General features: G+C 38.6%; 1 protein-coding gene across 2 annotated transcripts in view; it reads right to left on the reverse strand.

The window, feature by feature from the left end:
- LOC127620774 (nuclear factor 1 C-type-like) overlaps nt 1–24,367 on the reverse strand; it is a 150,285-nt gene that overhangs the window by 41,620 nt on the left and 84,298 nt on the right. For both annotated transcript variants that reach the window (XM_052094006.1, XM_052094005.1), the window contains exons 3-5: nt 6,544–6,615; nt 5,633–5,707; nt 1,152–1,275 (exon numbers count right to left, since the gene is read on the reverse strand). In XM_052094006.1, the coding sequence (XP_051949966.1) occupies nt 1,152–1,275; nt 5,633–5,707; nt 6,544–6,615 (271 nt within the window). The remainder of the gene's footprint in view (nt 1–1,151; nt 1,276–5,632; nt 5,708–6,543; nt 6,616–24,367) is intronic.

Raw genomic sequence — 24,367 nt, forward strand, 5'->3', positions numbered from 1 at the left:
AGTGACTTTAAGAGTCAAAGTCTTTCACTTTTCACTTCACACAGCCAGCATTTATCATGGCAAGATGTTAACAGGCGCATTTGAAACTCTCAAAGCCTTGCCTAACCACCCTGAAATCTCAAGTGCCGCATCCTCATTTCGCTCCTCAGTTTCAGCCTGGTTCTGATAAGTAGGCCAAACCGACTCTAGTTTGGACCAATCAGCAACTGCAGCAGTTTCAATCATGGCAACAAAGAGGACCACCAAACTCAAAACAACAGCTGGAGGACAAAAATCTACATGTAGCCGCTCGCAGTAACTCCTGGTATTGAGGTAGTAAGGTTGGATGTCCCTGCAGCATTGGTTTCAGCCAAAGATGCAAGCTAAATCAACATTAAAAGAACACTCAGAGCTGTTTATTGTGGCAGGAACATTACAAAAAAATTGTCTAAAGCTATAATGCTATAAAGCTGTAATCCTTGTTTTAATCCAAGAGAATTCTGCTTTGAACAAACAGATGTTGCTTCATTTTTGTGTCCTTTTCATTCTTTTTAAAATCACAAAAATGCATTCCTGCAGAAAAGAACAGCTTACACCAGCATGCATTTTTATGTTGGTTCTGGCTGGTTTATGCTAGTTTGGTGCTAGCTGGTGGACCAGCATAATCATTCTTATCACCTATAAAAAATGCTGGTCAACCAGTATGCTCTTCCTAATGAAGCTAGTTAAAAGCCTTGTGGGGACACCAGCACCCCAAGAAGGGGACCAGCACACAAAACACAACATATGCTGGTATTTTTAGCAGGCATGCAGACACGCATATCATGGTGGTGACTTTCCATTTACTTCTATTGTTTTGAGTTAATGATACAATATATCTCCTAAACATACCCCTAAATCTGCCCCTGTATTTTTTAATTTTCATTAAGACATAATTTAATATTTATTAACCTGTTTTCGATTTAAACTATCCTTGTGGGGACTGGACACATACGCACGCATGCACACGCGCGTTAGATTTAATCACCGTCAAAAGTAGCTCAAGGACACAGTGCCTTTGACAAGAGGATATATGCATGCTGCAGCCAGATGTGTGGTTGTGTGTGTGAGCATGCATGCATGCAGGTTTGTAAATGTGCATGTGTGTGTACAGTAAGCATGAGAGTACTGACCCACTAGAGGAGGTGCTGGGTAGGGTTCTTCTCATTCCTACACCTGAAGGATTCAAATCGTAAGCAAGATGCCCTTGCAGCTCTCCGAGAGAGAAGTTCGGCCCTGTACCCGTCACCACCGGTGCTGCACCCACACAGAATTCATGATAAGAACATAATAGTAAACAAAAAATAAGCACATAAAGAGTCAGTCATTAAAAAAATTAACCATTGCAGTTTAAACTTAAAGTGGGTGTTTTAAAAAAAAAAATTATGTTCAATAATTTTTTTCCTTTTCTAGCATAATATGCAGACAACTTTAGTATGCTTCTGCAGTAAGACATTCATAGGAAAATGTATCTAAAGGAAGTGTAACACTGTGGCTCTGTGGAGTTATCAAAACATCGCTCTGCAACCCGACCATCCCGACACAGCAACACTGGCTCAACCAATGGCGTGAGTTTGGGGCAGGACTATCTGTTTGGGGAGAGTTCAGGAAACCTGTACATTTTATTAAAACAGATATACAATTTATGAAAACAATAATTATTTTTGCAACTCTGTTTGGTGACACTAGTGGCACAAAAATTCCACGCTTAAGCTTAAACGCAAACAAATGTACCTTGGTATTTTTATGTTTTTTTTAATGTTATGGTACAATGGTAATACCATGGTATTCTTTGCAATTTTACCATAGTATACAAGTCATTCAGGTAGTCAGTACTCAGTATTCAGTACCATGGTCTATATCGTGCCATTGCATGCCTATGCTTACATGAGCTTACACATTTCTGCTACAATTGCAATACTTTGTGTTTGATTGTACATTGATGGGTTGGTCTATTTGGACAAGGCTGTATTGTATGTGTTTAGCTATCTCTGAATGTTTTATTAGCAAATACAGTGTGGGAAAAATGTGCCTGTTGTTCCAGCATGTACAGTATGACTATTCCCTCCACATGCATTTGTATAACAAAGTGTGAACTCTTATTTTCAATGTTATGTAGGATTAAATCTGGCCTAGTTTGAGGATGCTGGTAAATTGATGATAAAACTAGTAAGCATGCAGTCATGCTTACATTTACTTTATTTGGTTTAATTACGTATTCTTGGAAAAATGGTCAACAAAGGGTTTGGCGTTTAGAGAAAACCAGCATGTCTCTTATGCATAATCATTCTCAAATTAGAACAGTCTGAAAATAAACACATTACACTGTATATGTCAGTCCAAAGCCTCCTGGGCCAGATAATGAGAACTTGAGTCTAAAATGACTAAAAAGTACTTCTAAGCATTCATGTCTCTATTGGTAAACCACTGTCGACAAGCATGAAACCACAACATATTGTTTCTTCCTCAAACAGATGCATTGTCACTATGACATTAGAGTATTCAAACATAAAGAATAAGGCATTTTATTTATATCGGTCCAGCTAACAGATGAATTATGATTCTTTTTTATATATGTTTTCATTCACAATCCATCAATCCTTTTATTAATAAGTAAAACACTGTGATCACACACAGGTGTGAGGTGGAATATACAGCAATCCCATTAGGGCACTTATCTTATTACCAGACAACAGGAAGCCAACTTGGGAGCAAGAAAAAAATTTCAGCTAAATACAATCCATTATGTTGGACAGACTGGCAGCAATCCTTCCCTTCTAAAGAGGTACGGTCAGACCTGACATGAATCAGCTGTGAAAAGTTTCAGATGTGTCTAATATAAAGACAAGGCTGTGTGGGAGATGGGAGGGGAGAGTTAAGGTGCGAGGAGAAGAAAATAAGACAACATACTCAGGTGTTTGATATGCGGCTGAACAAATGCTAAAATAAATCATACCTCCCATTGCTGCTTGAGAAAGCAGAAAAAACATTTTAGGAGAGTGCATTTGAACCAAGCATGCTCGGTTGTTATTTAAAAACAGCGGTGTATCGTTTTGTCACGCTTGGGGTGACCATTCCTGATAAATCACTAAGAAATGTAAATGATTCCTGGTTTATGAACAATTGTTCAAGGTTTGGCTAGGTAGTGTGGCCAGTTAGCCCCTGCTGGTAGATGTCGTCATTACACCATCTGACTTCAAAAAGCTTGTTTCTCCATTGACAGTATTTATGCATTTTTGCAAGCCTTACATAAATCACAAACACTAGCATAGCAGATGTTTTGCCAGTGCCTGTTCTTTTGGAGGTCATATAAAATAAAAATTTATATAATTTAGTTAAAAATGCAGTTTAAAGTGCAAAAATCTGTATAACAGATTTTCTTTCCTATATATATATATATATATATATATCTGTTGTATATATATATATATATACACACTCACCTAAAGGATTATTAGGAACACCTGTTCAATTTCTCATTAATGCAATTATCTAATCAACCAATCACATGGCAGTTGCTTCAATGCATTTAGGGGTGTGGTCCTGGTCAAGACAATCTCCTGAACTCCAAACTGAATGTCAGAATGGGAAAGAAAGGTGATTTAAGCAATTTTGAGCGTGGCATGGTTGTTGGTGCCAGACGGGCCGGTCTGAGTATTTCACAATCTGCTCAGTTACTGGGATTTTCACGCACAACCATTTCTAGGGTTTACAAAGAATGGTGTGAAAAGGGAAAAACATCCAGTATGTGGCAGTCCTGTGGGCGAAAATGCCTTGTTGATGCTAGAGGTAAGAGGAGAATGGGCCGACTGATTCAAGCTGATAGAAGAGCAACTTTGCCTGAAATAACCACTCGTTACAACCGAGGTATGCAGCAAAGCATTTGTGAAGCCACAACACGCACAACCTTGAGGCGGATGGGCTACAACAGCAGAAGACCCCACCGGGTACCACTCATCTCCACTACAAATAGGAAAAAGAGGCTACAATTTGCAAGAGCTCACCAAAATTGGACAGTTGAAGACTGGAAAAATGTTGCCTGGTCTGATGAGTCTCGATTTCTGTTGAGACATTCAGATGGTAGAGTCAGAATTTGGCGTAAACAGAATGAGAACATGGATCCATCATGCCTTGTTACCACTGTTCAGGCTGGTGGTGGTGGTGTAATGGTGTGGGGGATGTTTTCTTGGCACACTTTAGGCCCCTTAGTGCCAATTGGGCATCGTTTAAATGCCACGGCCTACCTGAGCATTGTTTCTGACCATGTCCATCCCTTTATGGCCACCATGTACCCATCCTCTGATGGCTACTTCCAGCAGGATAATGCACCATGTCACAAAGCTCGAATCATTTCAAATTGGTTTCTTGAACATGACAATGAGTTCACTGTAATAAAATGGCCCCCACAGTCACCAGATCTCAACCCAATAGAGCATCTTTGGGATGTGGTGGAACAGGAGCTTCGTGCCCTGGATGTGCATCCCACAAATCTCCATCAACTGCAAGATGCTATCCTATCAATATGGGCCAACATTTCTAAAGAATGTTTTCAGCACCTTGTTGAATCAATGCCACATAGAATTAAGGCAGTTCTGAAGGCTGAAAGGGGTCAAACACAGTATTAGTATGGTGTTCCTAATAATCCTTTAGGTGAGTGTATGTGTATATATATATATATATATATATATATATATATATATATATGAAGAATATATCCGGGCCAATTTGGTTGCTTAGGAGACCTGGCTGGAGTCACTCCGAACTTCGTGACTCCAGGGGTGGTAGTCTGCGTCATTACTCCCTTAGCAACCCCTGGCCCCCAGATGTTCTTCATATTTTTAGTTGTAAAAATAGTAGTACAGTCAGTCGCAAAAATTTTTTGAATCATGATTAATCGCATAATGTTTTGTGGTTAATTGCGACACAATTTTAAAATCGTGATTAATCGCATATTTTTGTAGTTAATTGCGATTAATTCGCATTTGAAAATGCTGAAATTTTATTTCAGCATCAAATTTGACACCATATATACTTCTTGACAAAATGCATTTATGTCCAACGCGTTTTAATTAATTCAACTTTTTAAATTAATCGCATGCGTTAATGCGTTAATTCTGACAGGTCTAAAATACCTAATCTTTTGCACATTTCTCCCTGTTTACCTCATAAGAATGAATAGATGTGGTAACAGGGCTTTGCTTTCCATCACAAGTGTGCAGGGCCTCTTTGCCAACTGAAACTTTAAGCAAAGATGGCAGATTTTTTTAATTTTTTATCTTTTTAATTATTCCAGGGGATCCTGCACCAATCGAACAACTGCCTTTGAATTGAATGGGCAAGAGATGGCTAATAGATTGTTCAGGTATTATAGACCTTCTTGGTGCAAATCGAATGTGAGACAGAGAGCTCAGTGTTAAATGGGACATGTGGGTCATATATAATACAAATCAAGCTGAATTTCATTCAGGATATGACACACTTAGACAATTAGTTGCATATTTAGCAGACATTCTTTGGTCATTTCTGAGGTAATTTATTTGATATGAAAAGATAAATAGACATGTATCCCAAAGACAGCAAAAGCATATTACAAAAATAACTGAAGGAATCTCACTTCTTGATACTTGCACCAACTCTGTTACACTGAAGACTCCCGAAGTAACAAAGCTCTCTTGAAACTCTGGAGCATCTGTAAAACAAAAGAAAACATGGAATAAATGATAGAGCAATGATTACATTTAGTTTTAATTTGCAAGTATCTTTGGATAAAAGCATTTGCTATTTGAGTAAATGTAAATACAGTATAAATGTATTACATGAGGGGAATTTGGGGGCATAATTAATTACAAATGGGAAGTTTTGATCATATTTTAAATAGTTGTCACTGATATTGACAAACACAAGTACCACAAGAACCACAAGCTATCCCATCATCCTCATAATCATCCCACAAAATGGACAAGACTGACACACTGTTCAAAATATCTAGTCTTCCAGTCTTGCAAAGCTGTTGTTCAACTAGTTTACAGTAACTGATCGGCCAGTTGGTTTCCCAGCTGACAAGTGCCCAAAACCACTCTAAAACCAGTGAAGAGACCAGCGCTAAGACCAGTAAACTATCTTAGGCTGGTTTAAGATGTTTTTGTCAGCAGGCCAAGACACCAACCAGGTCCAAGACACACAACATTTGGCTCATATCTAGTGAATTTCAGAGACAGACTTTTATTCACATGTGATACAGAGAAACTGGTGCCTTTTCAGATCCGCTCTGTTGAAACAGCCCTGTGGGTTGGAGTGTGACATAAACTGGGCAGAGAGAGAGAGGAAGAGATGTCTGTGGGTGTGGGTTTGTGTATGTAGGTTGCGTTGGGTAAACAGGATGTTTGTATAGTGCAGGAGAGAACGCTTACAGGACCGCACTGCACTGTACAAATTCTGCAGTGTATGCATGTTTACTGCATGTATTCCTGTATGCGTGGTTGTAAGTATAATCCTGTAAGTGTGTGTTCACATGTGCTCTCTTACCCACGGTGGCTGCTCGACTGTCCTCCTGATCTGAACCGATGCCTGTGCGAGGACTGCTGCTCTGTTCTGCCTCTGAGAAAGAGAGAAAGATAGAGAGTGAGTGAGTGAGGGAGAGAGATAGGAAGAGAGAGATAAGTCCCCACTCAGCATATTTTCTTTATAGATATAGAAAGGCCAAGGGGCCTGCAGAGTTCAGGTCAATGTTCTAGTTTTGCACAGTAATCCCAAACACACAATAGTTAATTAAAGGGATAGCTCAAACAAAAATGTTAAATCTCTCATCATATACTCACCCTCATGCTATCACAGATGTTAATGACTTTCTTCTGCTGAACACAAATGAAGATTTTTAGAAGAATATTTCACAAAGCAAGTGAATGGGTACCAAAATTTGAAAGCTCCAAAACAACATAAAATCAGCTTAAAAGTAATCCATAGGACTCCAGTGGTTCAATCCATATCTTCTGATATCTTCTCATATCATCTTGCGTTATGATAGGTCTGGGTGAGAAACAGATCAATATTGAATCCTATTTTATTATCAATCTTAACTTTCACATTCTTCTTTTGTTTTTGGCAATTAAACATTTTTCATGCATATCGCCACCTACTGGGCAGGGAGGATATATTTGTCTGTTTCTCAACCCCACCTATCATATCGCTTCTGAAGATATAAATTTAACCACTGACTATATGTGCTTTTTGGAGCTTCAGAGTTTTGGTGCTCATTCACTTGCATTGTATGGACCTACAGAGCTGAGATATTCTTTTAAATCTTTTGTGTTCTGCAGAATAATGAAAGTCATACATATCTAGGATGGAATGAGGGTGAATGATAAGAGAATTCTACATTTTTGAACTATTTGGTGAACTATTCCTTTAATAGCTTTTTAAATGAGGTATTATTACACTTTTTATTATGTTTCACCAGGGTTTTCAACCAAGGATCTGTGGACCACTGGGGGCCCCTGAAGGCACTCCAGGGGGTCTGTAAAGAAGATATATAAAATATATAGAACTTTCTAAACTTTTTCTTTGTTTTAATCAGTTACGATTTATTTTAATAAATGATAGTAAATATTTCTGTAAATGTGCCAGTTTAGCTATTACAGCAAATGTTTTGCTGTAGTCTCTGGAAAGGTATTAATAAATAAATGAGAATAGGCTTCTCAACAAACTTTCTAACTTTTCAATGATCTGTTTAACACCATATAATGTAATACATGTTCTTTAAGAAAGTTTTTATAAAATGTTGCCAAGAAAATATAGTTTTTATTTTTAGGGCCCCTGAGTTCGGTAAAGGTTGAAAATCTATAACCCTGATCAATTACAATATAATTCTGTTATATAATAATGTGGTACAGCAAGACTAATGCATAAACTAATATTGGCCAATGCTTAAATCATATGAATATAATGAAATATTATGAATACAAAATATGACATGCAAATACAAAACACACAAAGAACATTCTGTAACTATGCACGGTTTCTATTATGGATGTACTTTGATATTTTGAGTTATTGCAATCATATGCAAACCACTGCAGCATTCATTCAAGACTCCGAGTTTTGGAGATGTGGTTGATCATGTCAGCGATAGCTTTCGTAATCTGACATAAGAACATGTTTCTGCATAAACAGCAGAGAGAAAGCGAATACTCAGTATGTTCTCATAGGTTACTGATACAGGATTACGCACTCTGATAGCCAACAAGGGCTTTGCCAAATGGCTCATAAGCCTCGTAAATGAGAAACACACTATATCAAAGTGCACCAAAACCATTCAAATATTCTCTTTCGTTTCAACTTGTTTAGCAAGGCCGAGCATAATCTCATTGAACCCTCTTCACAGGCAGAGCACTATAAGATTATATTGCCAAAGTGTAAACTTACTGAAGCGACACAATAATGACAAAACAACCTAATCCTAGCATCAAACCTTCCCATTTGTGCGTGTTCCAGCTCTTTGCCACATGGATGTAAGAGGAAAACGCAGATAAACACATAAAATAAATTTGAGTCAAGAAGCAGTGGAGGATTTTCTCAACAGGGAATGAAAGAATGGCAGGGTTACCGCAAGGACTCTGGCAGGCGTTCAAAGAAAAGACCATAAAAAGCTCAAGCTGGATAAATAAATAAGAACGCTCCCTATCAGATGGGCTGCACGCCACTACTAGTTCAAAGCTGATGAGAGTCCAACCGGCTGCACACGTCTGAATGCAACGCTTCATTACGACTCTCACACTCTTTATGGCCTGCAGGACTCTTAAGCCGACCACAAACTACTGCTCATGACACACATACAGCGCATGCAAACACACAAACACAGGCAGCGCCAACATTACAGCGATGCTCGACCAGAGCACTGCACTTATATATATTTTTTCAACAGTTAGCACGTTAATATCATGGCTGTTCTTTGATGTGCCTGCTTGGTGTATTTTTTGCCTGCCACAAAATATTAGATGTTTGCATAAAATATATATGGAAAGTAAACATTTGAATCACATGTCATTCCAAACCTGTATGACTTTCACATACTGAAATTGAAGTTGTTATTCACTGAGATATTTGCCTTTAAAATCTTTCTTGACAGCTGTAGTCACCATTCACTTTCTTGCTGAAAAGAGCAGCTTGAACATTCTATTATAAATAACTATTTTTGTGTTCCACAGAAGGAAAAGTCATGCTGGTTTTTAAAGAGTAAATGGTGAACCATTCCATTAAAAACCCTACATAACCTACATATCTTTTCAGACATTTCAAAGGAGGGCCATTTGCTTGTTGATGTTTTGATTATGAAAAATTGCAGAGGCCTACAACAGTAGGAGACAGATGGATACTGACAGGTCTGGATGCCGTTCCAGAGGAGCAATGTTTGAAAGTGCAGCAAATTATAAAAAATACGAAATAACCCAACACAAAAGCATAAACAAACATGTCTGTCATTGAGTGATTTTGTGCAGGCCAGGATGATTATCCTTGCCAGCTACACAGAGGGACTCACTCCAGTTCCCCCTCTCTTTCAGCTTTTCTCCTCCGTGATTATCTTCAATGTCCTATACATTCCTGCCAAAAGCTGCAGAGGTTTCTAGGCAAGCAGCCTTCAGACCAAAGGAACCGGGAAGGAAAAATAAAAGTGTCAGTTTGAGGGAGATATTGGCAACAAACACCTTAGTGTTAAAAAGGGCCCATGAAGCTGAGGACACCAAAACATAAATAAGAGAGGAATTGCTTCTGAACTCAACCAAGAGGTCCACATTTCATTGTTTCATATATAAACCTATGAACAAAGAAGTAGAAATGCAGATGGAAAATATGATGCAATAATATGCGCTTGAACAACATCCATTTTCTCTCGGCCAATAGAGTAAATGTACGCCATTTTGTAAAGAGATTTTCCAAAAAGATACACAAAACAACCTAATACTACCCAAAAATATGTCCTGTTTGTGCATATTCTAGATCTTTGTCAAACTGTTGTAAGGGGAAAATTAAGATAACATACACAACATACGTAAATAAGAGAGGAATTTCTTCTGATCACAACCGAGAACTCCTTGCTTAACTTTTTATACAAAAGAACCAGAAACAAAAAGTAGAAATGTAGATGTAAATTTGCTAAATTGTTCCAGTGCACTGAAACAATTTCCAGAATGCACTGTAAAAACCAAGGAGCTTCGTTGCTCACTTCCCTTACCGGAAACGTCCTCGTGTCTTCTTAAGTCTTTGAAGTCGTAAGAAAAAGAGCACAAGTGTAAAACTATGAAGTCAAAACCTTATTTTCTCTTTAAAAGAGATGCTGTTTGTCATTCATGAACATGTCTTTCATGACCATGAAAGGACAACAATCTTTTAAATACAGCATAATAGTTGTTAGAACAATTTTCAGAATACACTCTATATTTGTTATTCTTTTATTAATGCAATTTATCTTTCATAATAACACAGTACGTTTGAATATCTTCAATGAAAATGCATGACAGTTTCATTTATACAGCGATTTTTTGTTGATTAATACCAGATGTGCAAGCAGGTAATTGAGTCATAAGTGTTCAGTGGATGAACACCACTGACTGTGCCCGAAGTCGTGTTCAGTGGATGAACACCCTTGCCAGTACCTGAAGTCATGTTTGAATATACTGATTAACAACACAGAAAGCTAGGGAGCTGATTGAGATGCACCGATTTTCTATTTTCTCTGTGTACAAAGAAAGAGTACATCATTTTGGAAAGTGATTTTCCAAAAAGCGTCACAATAATAACAAATCATCTTAATCCAATCATTAAACCTTTCTATTTGTCTGTGCTACAGCTCTTTGTCACATGGCTGTAAAGAAATAACACAAATAACATTTGCAACATAAATAAGAGAGCAATCGCTACTCAGCCCAATCTAGAGGTCCACATTTTATCTTTTCATACATAAACCCAAGAAGTAGTAGTAGTATGTTTTATTTAATGCCATGTCAGCGATCAAAGCTATTTTCATGGCAAGAATTCAATTACAAAAACAAATATCATATAAATACAATAAAAACAAAACAAATATAAATAGCAAGTCATATTATACAATATTTTTTTTAAGATTAATATATGATAAGAAATCCAAAACCTTTACAGGCACAATTTCATTAAATAAGTCCTTTAACGAGGTCATAAACCCAAGAACAAAAAGTAGAAACGCAGTTGGAAAATATGATGCAAAAAAAGTAATTGAACATCGTCCATTTTCTTTCGGCCATTTCTCAAAAAACGTTCCCATTTGTGCCTATTCCCACTCTTTGTAACTCAAAACGAAGTGGAAACTGCAGTAACATGCGCAAAATAAACAAACAAGGAATTACCTCTGAGTTCAACCAAGAGCTCCATATTCCATTTTTCATACATGAACAAAAAAAAATCAGTACATGGACTTGATTTTAATATTTTTATTTGCCAAGCAGACACTTTTATCTAAACCAACTTATAATGCATTCAAGTATACATTTTATTAGTTCATGTGTTCCTTGGCAATCAAATCAATGAACTAGCCGTTGCTAGCGCAATGCTCTACCAGTAACGGGAGCAGAGATACAGAAACAAGTCTACTTTCTCAAGTTGAAATACAGATGGAAAATATGATGTAGCAATTTGTGCTTGAATAGTGTCTGTTTTCTATGTTTATGGAGTAAACGTCTGACATTTTGGGAAAGGCTTTTTCAAAATCAAAATTCCATTATAAAACGTTTTAGTAGTTTTCCTTCAAAAGGCACAACGGAAAGTCAGACTACAACCTGACGTGTGATCTGGACACGTGTTAGTCTAGTCGATTAGTAACCCAAAAAATATTCTCTGACCTATCAAGAGGATAGCTTCCCTCTCCTTCAACAAAACCATATTTTTTCTTGTGTCAAATATGTGCTTTGTTAATATCTTTAGCTTCTTCATGATTTAATGGCCCCAGCGTAAGATCTTTTCGTCCTTGTTTTCCATACTAAAACTGTCACTGCAGTAAAAGTGAGGTCACTTTTAGTGAACGTTGTTGCTATTTCTTTTCATGCAAGTTAAATTTCTAGCCAGGAATCTTTCATAGACATCCATGTAAGTTTTAATTTTTTTTGGCAGACATTTCACGAGCAGAGAGGAGTTTGCCATTGGCAGCCATTTTAGATTGCACTTTCGGCTCTCTCTCTATCTCCATCTCTCACACTAACTCTATCCCTCCCTCTTTCTTTCAAGATATAACACAACAAAGAATAAGTAACCCTACTGAAGGGCACCAGCATGCCCTGTGCAAACTCACTTTGTTCAGGGCAAAAGAGAGGAAGAGATACAGAGAGGCAAATGGCTGCTACTAAATAGTTGGCAGAGTCAGAGAGGATTCCAAAAGTTGGACTGGGCAGAGAGTGAAAGTCAGAGAGAAAGAGAGAGTGAAAGTTTGAGCTGTGGAAATGACCTTATGTAAAAGACATTCCTATGCACTGCCCCAGCTATTAGAGTGACTAACAGCTAAATAACAACATGAGGTATTACACAGACATGGCAGGAAGAGTGAGTGAACTTTCACTCTTTTGGACCTGCAAGAAAATAAACCGTAACGGCAGTTGAGTTTAGAAAGTCTGCAGAATTTTCCACAACAAATCCTGCATATCGACACACAGAAACTCAATTCCAAACACTCCAAATACACCAAATTCATAAGGGGCTGAATTATTAGACTTTCAAATACACAAGAAAGTAAACAACAAAAACAGACTCTTTTTTCAAAAGAGTGCACCAAAACCATTTAAATATTCTCTTTCGTTTCAACTTGTTTGGAAAGGCCGAGCATAATCTCATTGAAACCTCTTCACAGGCAGAGCACAATAAGATTATATTGCCAAAGTGTAAACTTACTGAAGTGACACAATAATGACAAAACAACCTAATCCTAGCATCAAACCTTCCCATTTGTGCATGATCCAGCTCTTTGCCACAAGGATGTAAGAGGAAAACGCAGATAAACACATAAAATAAATTTGAGTCAAGAAGCAGTGGAGGATTTTCTCAAAAGGAAAATTTACTCTTTTTTTTTTTTTTTGTTATTGACAATTTTTATTGATTCCATTCACAAGACAAACAAACACAAAATAAAATATGGAATTAATTACACATTACTACCCCCCCCCCCCACCCCCCATGACACAAACATGCACTACAGTGGTCCCCAACAATTAGAACATAAAACAACAACAACAAAAATAACATAAAAAAGTATTGTGGAGCGGAGGGATAAAGGCGGCCGGTGACGATGGTTCGAGAGAGAGAGAATTATGGGCATGTCTGTCGTGTGTGTTTGTTTATGTGTTTTGGTTTAAGTTTTCATTAAATTATCATTTATATTGACAAGCCGGTTCTCGCCTCCTCCTTGCCCATCCTTGAGCTATTTTACATTGGTGCCGAAAGCCGGGAAGGAGGAGGGATGCCCGTCGCAGAGTCCTCGACGCTGCCGTCCACCCTGGGGAGCGCCGCTGCCATCTTCCGGGTGGCGGAGTGGCCCGACCACCCGGATGCGGGGCAAATGGGGACTGGATAACCCGACTGCCTGGAGCGAGGGAGCCGCTGCCGGGGGCGGAGGAGTGCCCTGCCGTCCCCCGAGACGCGGAGGGGTCGAGGGAGACCGCCGTCCACGAGGGGAGGAGGGAATAATCTCTCCGACCGCCCGGAGCGGTAGAGCCGCTGCCCGGGGTTGGAGCGGCTGTCGTCCGCCTGAGTGTGGAGGAGTGTTCGAGGACCATGCGACGGTACATCGGAGAACCGTTGAGTGAGTTTTTTCCTCTCTCTCCTCTCTCTCTCCCTTTCGCACCGTGTTGGCCTTTTCCCTCGCCTATTTTGTTGTTTGTTTGTTTTTTTTTCTCCCTCTCCTCCCAGGGTGAGGAAGGCGGGATGACCACGCGGACGTAAGATACACCCCGCCCCAGGGATGGGGGTGTACGTCATGCCAGTGGCACCCCGGCCTGAGATAACGCCGGGAGGAGTGTGGAGCGGAGGGGGGGCGCGGCCGATCAGAATATCAGAGGGATAAAGGCGGCCGGTGACGATGGTTCGAGAGAGAGAGAATTATGGGCATGTCTGTCGTGTGTGTTTGTTTATGTGTTTTGGTTTAAGTTTTCATTAAATTATCATTTATATTGACAAGCCGGTTCTCGCCTCCTCCTTGCCCATCCTTGAGCTATTTTACAAGTATACTTTCAAAATACAACAAGAATGCACATGCACATTTAAACCAGAAATCCCTCTACACTGCCCCTCCCTGAGAACCCTCCAAAAAAGCCAAATATCCACTCCATTTCCTATCAAACAAATCCCATTTTCCCAGCCTTCTAAAAATCACCTCCTCAAATGCTGCCACCAAATGTCTGAGACCAAATGCATAATAATAAAACAAAAACTTGGGTAGGCCTAGCCCAACTTTGTCAATAAGCCTACGTAACTTAATGAAATGTAATCTGGGATGCTTACCATTCCGAATGAAGGAGGAGGGACATCTACAGGGAGAGATTGTAGCAGGTAGTTGAATTTTGGAATACAATTCATTTTAATAACATTAACCTTCCCAATCATTGATAAATGTAATGAAGCCCACCTGCCCACATTGCTCGAAAACCTTTTTATTTTAAAATATTCCCGAACCCATATATTTCCAAAATCTTAAAAAGATAATCCTAGTCTACCACATCAAATGCATTTTCGGTGTCAAGTGAGATGGCAGCGACCATAATCTGATAATTTGCCACTGACCACATAATATTGATGAAACGCCTAATGTTATCAGAAGACCTATGGCCCGAATAAACCCCACCTGATCTATATGCATAAGAGATGTCATAACTTTACTTAATAGACAACATTTTTGACAATATTTTTACATCTAGCTGGATCAGGGAAATTGGATGGCAACACTTACACTCGCTTGGATCTTTGTCCTTAATAAGAATCAGACTGATCCGGGCTTGTGACATGTTTGGTGGAAGCTTTCCATTCTTTAATGATTCCATATAGTCTTCTAACAAAAGTGGAGCCAGTTTTGTAGCATAAGATCTAAAAAATTCAGCGGCAAAGCCATCTGGCCCCGGAGCCTTGCCTGTAGGCAAGGCCTTAATTACATCGCCAAGCTCCTCCAAGGTTTTCTCAGAATCAAGAGAAATGTTTTGCTCAGTCATCAGTTTAGGGAGTTCTAATGGTTCCACAATATGTATAATATCTTTATCAGTAGACGAAGATGTGGAGCTATAGAGATCAAGATAGAATACTTTGAAAGCATTATTAATATCAATGGCCGTGGTAAAAATGTCACCACCAGAAGATTTCACTGAGGGAATGGTAGAAAAAGACACTCTGCTTTATAAATCTAGCCAAAATCTTCCCTGCTTTGTCCACTGACTCAAAGTATGAATGTCTTGGCCTGAATAGCCAATACTCCTTCTTCCGCGACAAAATAGTATTATATCTGTATTTCAATCTGGTAAATTCTCTGAGGCCATCAAACAACATTCGGCACTTCAGCTCTGCCTTGGCACTTGTAATATTCCCTTCCAACTCCACGAATTCTCGTGCTTTGGATTTTTTGATGAATGAGGCATACTGTTTGATCTGGCCCCTAAGAACCGCCTTACGTGCCTCCCAAGCCATGCCCTCAGAGGATACTGAGTACCAGTTGGTGTCCATATACATATTGATTTCAGCCTTTAACATTTTTTGGAATTCAGAATTTTGCAAAAGGGATACATGAAAGCCCCAACAATATGATTTATTTTTCTCTGTATGTGGCAACACCTCTAAACTCACCATCTGAGACTAAGATGTTTACAACTGACCAATCAACAACAGATGAAATGAGTTAGATTGAGACTTCTAGAATAAATCTTATGGACTGATGAAAAAAATGTATAGTCCCTAATGGATGGGTTCAAAAGTCTCCAAATAAGACCAAGATTTTCCTGTGAAGTGTTGCTTTAGGGGGCTTACACAATTTTTCTTCACAATGAGCAAGGATTTAAATTTGTAAAACAGAATTACACAACTGAATATAATCTATAAAACAAACCTCAGCCAATAGGTGGGATAAAAACAAAGAACATGTAGCTTCCTCCACATAACTGTCCAAAAGGTGTGTCCCTCCACAAAACAAGGTCCAACCTCTGGCAGAACCAGCATACGCACGCACGCACGCACGCACACACACACACACACAAACACACAAAGGCTGTTCGGTTTCTTCGGACAGTCAAACGAATGTTCAGTGAGCCGACCTATTCAACTGTTACATGAGTGCAACAAATGACCCAATCTCGCCAATGTCCAGCAAGCAAGCCTCCACAAAACAATCTACAACCAATAGGAGGAGTAAGCACAAAGAATGTACAGATTCATCCACAGCACTATCCCGAAGGAGTGCTGCTAAACAAAACAAACTCCAGCCGCTAGACGGAACCAGCACAAAAAGAAACAAAAAAGGTGCTCAGCTTCCTCGGGCGATCAAGTCGATATTCAGTGAGTCTGTTCACTTGGCTGCAACATGAGAACCATAAAATAACTTATGACTTTATGAAGGACATTGCTTACTGGTAACATGTAAATACTTTATGGCCATCCTTAGTATCTATTCTCAATTTGGCTGGGAACATCAGTGCAAAAGTGACCTTTTATTGATGTTAGAGTTTCTTGCATTCCTTGAATCAATCATGTTTCTCTCTTGTCGAATTCTTAAAGTCAGGGAACAAGAAAATGCTGTGGTTCTTCCAAGAAAGCCTTCCTTTACTCCTCGCGTAACAAAAGAGCTTTATCGGATGATCTCACAAATTTGGCCACAATTTATCGAGGCCTGTCTCCCTAGTGGATCGCCTAGCCAGGACCATGCGAGTTTGCTCAATTTCCAGCTTATGGCCTGTTATGTCAAGAAATTCGGAGAGAGCCCATCCTGGAATTCAACCATATTCTGACCCTCTGCTCCCTCAGGAATGACAACAATTTGGAAGTTATTCTGCCGGTTACGATTCTCTACATCCTCCAGCTTTTCCCAAACACACTCAAAATCTGCCTTGGTCGCTAGTAGCCTATTAGTAGCTAATTTCCTCTCTGATGACTCCAGATAATCGATCCATTTCTCGACATCCCCCACTCCTGTAACCACCTCAGTGAATTCCATCTCCATGGCCATGATCGATCGACGTATTACAGCAAGACCCTCCAAGTCAGCAATGACCTTTGTCAGCATTGCCGATAAGTTCAGCAATTCCAGCCGAATTTCTTTCACCTCTCTGGCCAAATCAACTCCCTGGTTTGAGGCCTCCAGAGCGGTAACAGCTTGAGCACACAAGTGTCTTTTAATGTCTCCAGGGCGTGAGTATTTTGAATTCTTTGACATATTGTCTTCCTAGAAAAGTTATGGATCATCAAATCTCACCGGTTTATGACACAAAAAAAATAAGAACTTGCAAAGTGTGCAGAGCTCGCCGTTCACACGTCTGAACCTTGCATGGTGTCACGTGACTCAAAAACTCTTGATACAAAAGCTCTATTGCAAAATCTAGCAATAGTAATTCTGCTATACCATTTATAATGCTGTAGATTTATGTGGGCAAGATTGCTTTATGTTCCTTATACATAAAAGCAATAAGAAACATTGGTTAATGTGAAAATACAGAGTGGGATGCATCTCAAACAAGTCAAGATGGTGTTGTTACAGAAGGTTAGTTGTGTACTTGCTACATTAACAGATAGACAGTACATAGATAAAATAATATGTGCTTACTGTATATTAGCTATTTTACAATCGCTTTGAATGTAGCTCATACAATCAAAATTTAGAATCAGAACTATCTGTCTTATAAAATCTGTTTTTGAGTGTTTAGTTTTTAACTTCTATTACATAATTTAAAGCTAGTTTCGAGCAGACACCAGAATTATAATTTATTAGTTATGAATAACAATCTTTTGGTTTGTGTCCATCAAGTTACAAATAAAAAAAGACAATAATCAAATGAGATGAAGTACATTTAATTTGTAAAGTATATAGTTTACTGGATTACCCATAAATAGGCATAACCACATAATTAAAATATAAAACATTTTGAAATTAAATTTCTAGCAAAAACAACTACATCGCGAAATATACAATAAATATAGTACAATTTCTCCCTACATTTCCCACTATGTTTCTTTCTGTATCACTCTAGCTGTGTACTATAAGACATACACTATGCACTCAGGCATCTACTGTATACATTTTCAATGTGTATTACGGTCCCAAATGGAACACTAACAATTTATTACTATACAGAAGCATGTGCTGTTTTTGGGTGACAGAAGTGATACTTCATCCGCACATGATGTGTTGCCACTAGATTTAGTGCATCAGCCAAACTCAGTTCAACACTTATCTCTCAAATACAGCACATACTCACACAGTGTGGGGTGATGCAAAAGAATTCAACTCAAATTGTAAGAAGCTGTCTTAACAGATGTTTCACTAGTTTCCATATTCACAACTGTTTTGTCATGCCAGCATCGTGGCCAGGTAACCTCACCCCTTCAACTATGTAGCGCAAGTAGTGACCACTGAGTACATGAAGTGTCCAATGTTACACATTCTGTTTTTCATTTCCGGTTAAAATATATAATCTGGATACTTGTAGTGCACTTCCTTTTGGTGCATTTTCTTTGTGAATATACTACTTGCACTACTTTCTCTACAAAATAGCGTAGAATAGTGAAGAATGTGATTTGGGAAGGACCTTCTGTCATTTCTTCCATCTCTTTCATCTCTCAAGATCATTTTCACAGATCTGAATTCATCGCTGATCATTTTTCTGGCCAAACAGTAAATGCAAATCACTATAAAACTCTCTCTTTCCTGTTCTGTCTGCTTCTCTTTTTCTCTCTCTGGTGAGTGTGAGAGCTGTCGGGTTACGAGTTATTGATCCTGACCATCACTGTCTGAGTCACCCAATATGTCTTTAACATTTAGCGAAGAACTAAAGGAGAATGTTAGATTTAGGAGGAGTGATTTTAAAAGAAACAGAGAGAGAAACATAAAGAGAGGCATCGGGAGGGGTTTCTTTGCTTATACAGAAGTCTGGTGAACTGCACTGGCCCCCAGGCCTTCATGGATATGAATCTACTGAAAAACTTTTAATGGGTAATCTTAATATCTTACAAACATCAGTGTTCGGCTAAATTCATTGCAGACCCTATAAAGTGGATGGAGCCATGTTAAAACAGACGTATAGCACAAGAGTGTCAACAAACGCTACTGATGTAAAATATCTGTTTGACAAATATTTGCTGAATCAGGAATCTTACACCCGACAAGAAATGATAGAGATTTTCAAAATCGACTAGTCAGTGGCTTGTCTGAATAACTAGTCGACTAATCGGCCCGAACCTTGTGCAACCCCACGTCCACATGCATAGACATTCTATTTTTGCTTCGCTATACACAACGCATAATTAAAATGAATAAAAACTGACTACGGTTCACAAAACTCTTGACTGTCATTTAAAGGGTTCACTTCGGCCGCACAGTGTCACGTGACACAAAAGCATGCTGTCAAATAAAAGCATATACAAATATAAAAACTAAAAAAGAATGCTAAAAAATCTACAGTAAATAAACTAGTCAACCTTACTTAAAGACTAGATGGTTGTTGGACAACTAGTCAACCATTGTGACCCATCCCAATAGAAAAGGTTGGAGAAACAGGAAGTGCTCAGAGAAAGTGAACAAGAGTGTAGTGTACACTACAAGAGCAAGAAAAAAAGAGATATAAAAGGAGGAAGAAAGAGAGAGAGGGAATGTCTGCTCTTAAACCTTTCTGGGAAGTTGCTGAAGTAAGCAGAACAGGGTCGATGCCGCACAGCTGTCGTTTAATGAAGGAAGCCTTTACTTTTATATGGTCCAACACACTGGTGTCCTATATAGAGTAAGAGAGAGAGGTAAAGAAGATGGGAGGATGGTAACAGTCCTATTTATAAAAACAAATGGTTATTCTCTCAATAATACAAAACACAAAACAAATGCAAAAAAAACCTTCCCAATCTAGATCTTCAGAGCACAGATGTGGAGACAGGATGAATGAAAAATAATGAAAAAGGAATCAAATAATGTAAACATAACTAGGGGTCTTGATGGTCGGCTAGTCGACCAATCATTCAACAAGTGACTAGTCGTTTAGTGGTCGACAATTGTATAGTTTTTCCTTTTTTTAGTTTTGGTAGTTTTAGCGGCAGTGCTTTAATCAATATGCTGACAATTTGCACGATACAACCAACATGGATTATGTCTTTAAATTCTATCCTTGTAGCAGTGCCACTACAGAAATACACATGCAGTCAGACATCTTTAGCCACTTCGTTGTGACCTGTGCTGTTTTTGAGAGCCTCGCGCAATAAGCATAGCATTTTTATGACACTGTGTCTAGTAACAATAGCTCATAATTAGGGCTGTCGATTTAACACGTTAATTCAGTGTGATTAATTTTATTAAAAATAACCCGTTAAAAAAACATTTAATTAAATACAGCACAAAACAGACATTCGTTACGTTCCTGCGTTCAAAACACTTGGAGCGCAAATTCGAATTAAGGGATCTCAAGATGTGTTGTAAGTATTAAACTATATTTAACTTGAAACAGTGACCTAAACGTTTTATGTTTATGACACAACGCACCCGAGAGGCTACACAAGCATGTCTGATGCTTGTTAAAACTGACGTGTTCCTAAACAAGCCCTTATAATAAATCTCAAACTGATTGAAAAATTCACTTGTGAAATGGATTGCTGTGAACTGTATGCCAATGACTGACTTATGATCAATAATATGGTAGTAAACAATACATTGTATTCTAAAGCGAATTTTGTCTTGTCTTATCAATGATTAACTCTTCTGCCACAAGAAAATAATGCATTTGAATTATATGAATATATATCTATATGCAATTAAATGTGATTAATCGTGATTAATTAATCGGGACATGTAATTAATTTGATTAAAAATTTTAATCGATTGACAGCCCTACTCATAATAGATCAATCCGTTTTTGACAGGCTTCCTTAAAGGTGAAGTGTATAATTTCTGTTTTACTAGTGCAACAAATGGAATTACAAAAATAAATGATGTTTATTCCTTTGCCAACACCCCTCATCATTTCACTCTCACAGATTCCCCAAGAACAAATAAGCCATACTGAAAAATGTTTACATTTCGTAATGAACAATACCACTATAACATCTACACACCGGCCAGAAAGCATGGTAGAGGAATCAGGTTGTCCGATAGCATCGCCGGATTGATCAGCAGCTAGGTGAGCATGGGATCCAGCAAATAAAGAAGGACGGTTCTTCTGGTAATTAGTAAGCGGAACGATACATATTCATATTATCTAACAAATTTATCTGGAGCTTGACAGTAATGAGCTAACTTGTGTGGCAATACCTTGAGTGTAGCTTACCTGGCGAGAAGCAAATCGGCAAGTTTGGTATCTCCATCGATACCCCCAAAATTCCCTCAAAGTCCTCCTCGTTGTAACTGCGACATCAATGTTCTCTGGTTTTACTCCGTTCTCTGTCTCTGCATCTTTTAGAAAGTCTTCCAATTTTAGCTTTAACGTCTGAAGACCAAGCTAAATTTCTTTTTGTTGTGTACATTTCTGCCATGGATGTTCATATTCTCCCGGCTGAACAGCTTACTAAAAGTAGCCATGCCCCAAACTCATGGTATTGGTTGAGCTAGAAAGGGATGGGTGTGGCTATGCGGGTCGCTCTAAATATTAACATGAATGTTTGATAGTGCCTAGGAGGCTCAGTGTTTATACTTTTGGGGGAGTTACTGTAACCCCACAAACTGCTTACATATAGTTGTTAATGAACAATAATCTGGGATAGTAGAACATATTTTGACATCCAAAAAATTACATACTTCACCTTTAAAACAGATTAGTTGACTATAGTCATTCAAGCAACCTGCCAACTAGTCGATTTTGAAAATATGTAGTTTTGCCCATCATTGAAAGAACACACAGAAAAACAACAAAATTAGGTAAAAGGAACTACTACAGTATGTTCTGCATATGACTGAAAAACAATATTCAGTGAGGACAATCCCTCACAAATATGCAACAGAAGAGCAGAGGGCAACGTCTAACAGCTGCAAAAGCCAAATGACAGTCTTTACTGTACCAACTTCTGGGGGGCCTGCGAGGAAGGAGTGGGCGTGGAATGGTGAGAGGGACTCACTGTGGGGAAAATGGTAGGTGGGTGTAATTGGTCCAGCTGACCTTTTCTGCAAGATTGCAGCTTCCTGTGGCAGAGGGGCATTATGGGGCTGCCGGAGTCTGACAGTAATAACACACCGTAGCTATTTGCTCAATCTAAATGCCTGGACAAATCACTGCCAGCTGGAGGAAAACAGGGAGGGCTATACAAGTCACACTGCAGGTGCAAACACACATACAGACACATACTGTATGCACACACTGCACATGTTATGTCCTAACAATGACACCTAAGAAGCATATCTATTCTGGATTCTCAAATCTACCCTGAACTCATCTCTATAAAAAAAAACACTTGAAAAATTAAGGCATATATTATTAACGAGAACAAATTAAAAGTTTACAACTGCTTTCAATACAATGACAATCTCTCAATCTTAATATACAATGACAATCACTCGCTCTGCTTGTTTTATAAAAAGCATATCACCTTTTAAACTGAAAACACATACCTAAATTAATTTAGAAAATAAAACCAGGAACATCTGTTGATAACGGTTTCATCAGTTAAAATGCATAAGCTTAATAAATATGCATTGCAATATTAATCATTGCAAAGTGGTGCTTTTCAAATATTTTCATCATATAAAAATGTACTTCTGTTTATTTAGTAAAAGTAACACAAAGAAGTAAGCAATGAATATTCCAGTATTAATAGATGAGCAGAAGGTAATACAGATGACATTGTATTCAAAAAAATTAATGATCTAAATTGCAAATAAGTAAATAATAATAAAAAATTTTATTAATTTTCCTTGATGCTTTCCGAAACAAGGGGGTTTAGGTTCATATCCCATTAAGTGAAATCTCATTTGAACCCTGAGAAGAACCTCTCTGCATGCCTGCATGCATGGTGTTTCCCTAAAACTATCCTGGGCGGATGACTTATCACCCCACACAAACCTAAATAAAAACAAAAGAATGCATTCAAATAGACCAGGTGTGTAAATAAAGTGATGTTTTCTGATGAGACCTATTTTTAGACAACATTACCTGCATCATCAATTGACACCTCACATTCATGAGTGCTCTAGGTGTTATAGCAGCTCAGGAGGCCCTGTACTCTGACTCAGAGTGCTAATAAACAACTATATTTTACATTTACATTTATGCATTTGGCAGACGCTTTTATCCAAAGCGACTTACAGTGCAATTATTACAGGGACAATCCCCCTGGAACAACCTGGAGTTAAGTGCCTTGCTCAAGGACACAATGGTGGTGGCCGTGGGGTTAAAACCAGCAACCATCTGATTAACAGCCCTGCTCTTTAGCCACTACGCCACCACCACTCCACTATAGCTGCAGCCTCCATAACTATAGTTATGGAGGCTGCAGTTGAAGAGGGCACTGTGGGCTTCAGTTGCATTGTGAGTATAGAATTATAAAGCTCCTATTTTTTCTGCTGTTCCACAAGCCACAATATAAAAACCAGATGTGAATGGCGTATCCCTTTCAAGTTATATTTGGATGAGTTTCATAGACATATTAAAATATATATTTATATAAAATGGCTTAAATCACCCACCATAGCCTTTGGAACAGCTATAAAGCACTCTCCCTGCAATTTGAGCATAGCATGTCATTTGTGAGGACCCATGCAGAGTGCACACACGCTGGCACGTGATATAATGATGTTAAATGTTCATTAAAACATATAGTATTTATGCATAGTATGCACACATGCAGTTGTATGCATTTGCATAATATGCATATAAACATGTGCATGCATAGGCACTCAAACACGGACACCAATACCACAAAATCAGTATCCTAACTGTTCCAATACCATGCCCAATGTGTGTGGGAAAGCCTTTAGTGGCTACTAGTTCCTGCCTCCGCCATCCACTATTTCCATGATTACGGGGACGGAATTGAGAAAGACTTAGTATGGGCTTCCATCAAAACATATGCTGACATCTCTAATTGGCCATTGGAGCTAACAAGAGAGTGGAGACTACAGTAGGTCATGGCAGGTGGGCAGATCTCGCAGGGCACACATCCCAGCTCTCCATTCCGAGAGTGGAAG

This window comes from Xyrauchen texanus, chromosome 27, assembly GCF_025860055.1.
Source record: "Xyrauchen texanus isolate HMW12.3.18 chromosome 27, RBS_HiC_50CHRs, whole genome shotgun sequence".
Classification (NCBI taxonomy): Eukaryota; Metazoa; Chordata; class Actinopteri; order Cypriniformes; family Catostomidae; genus Xyrauchen; species Xyrauchen texanus.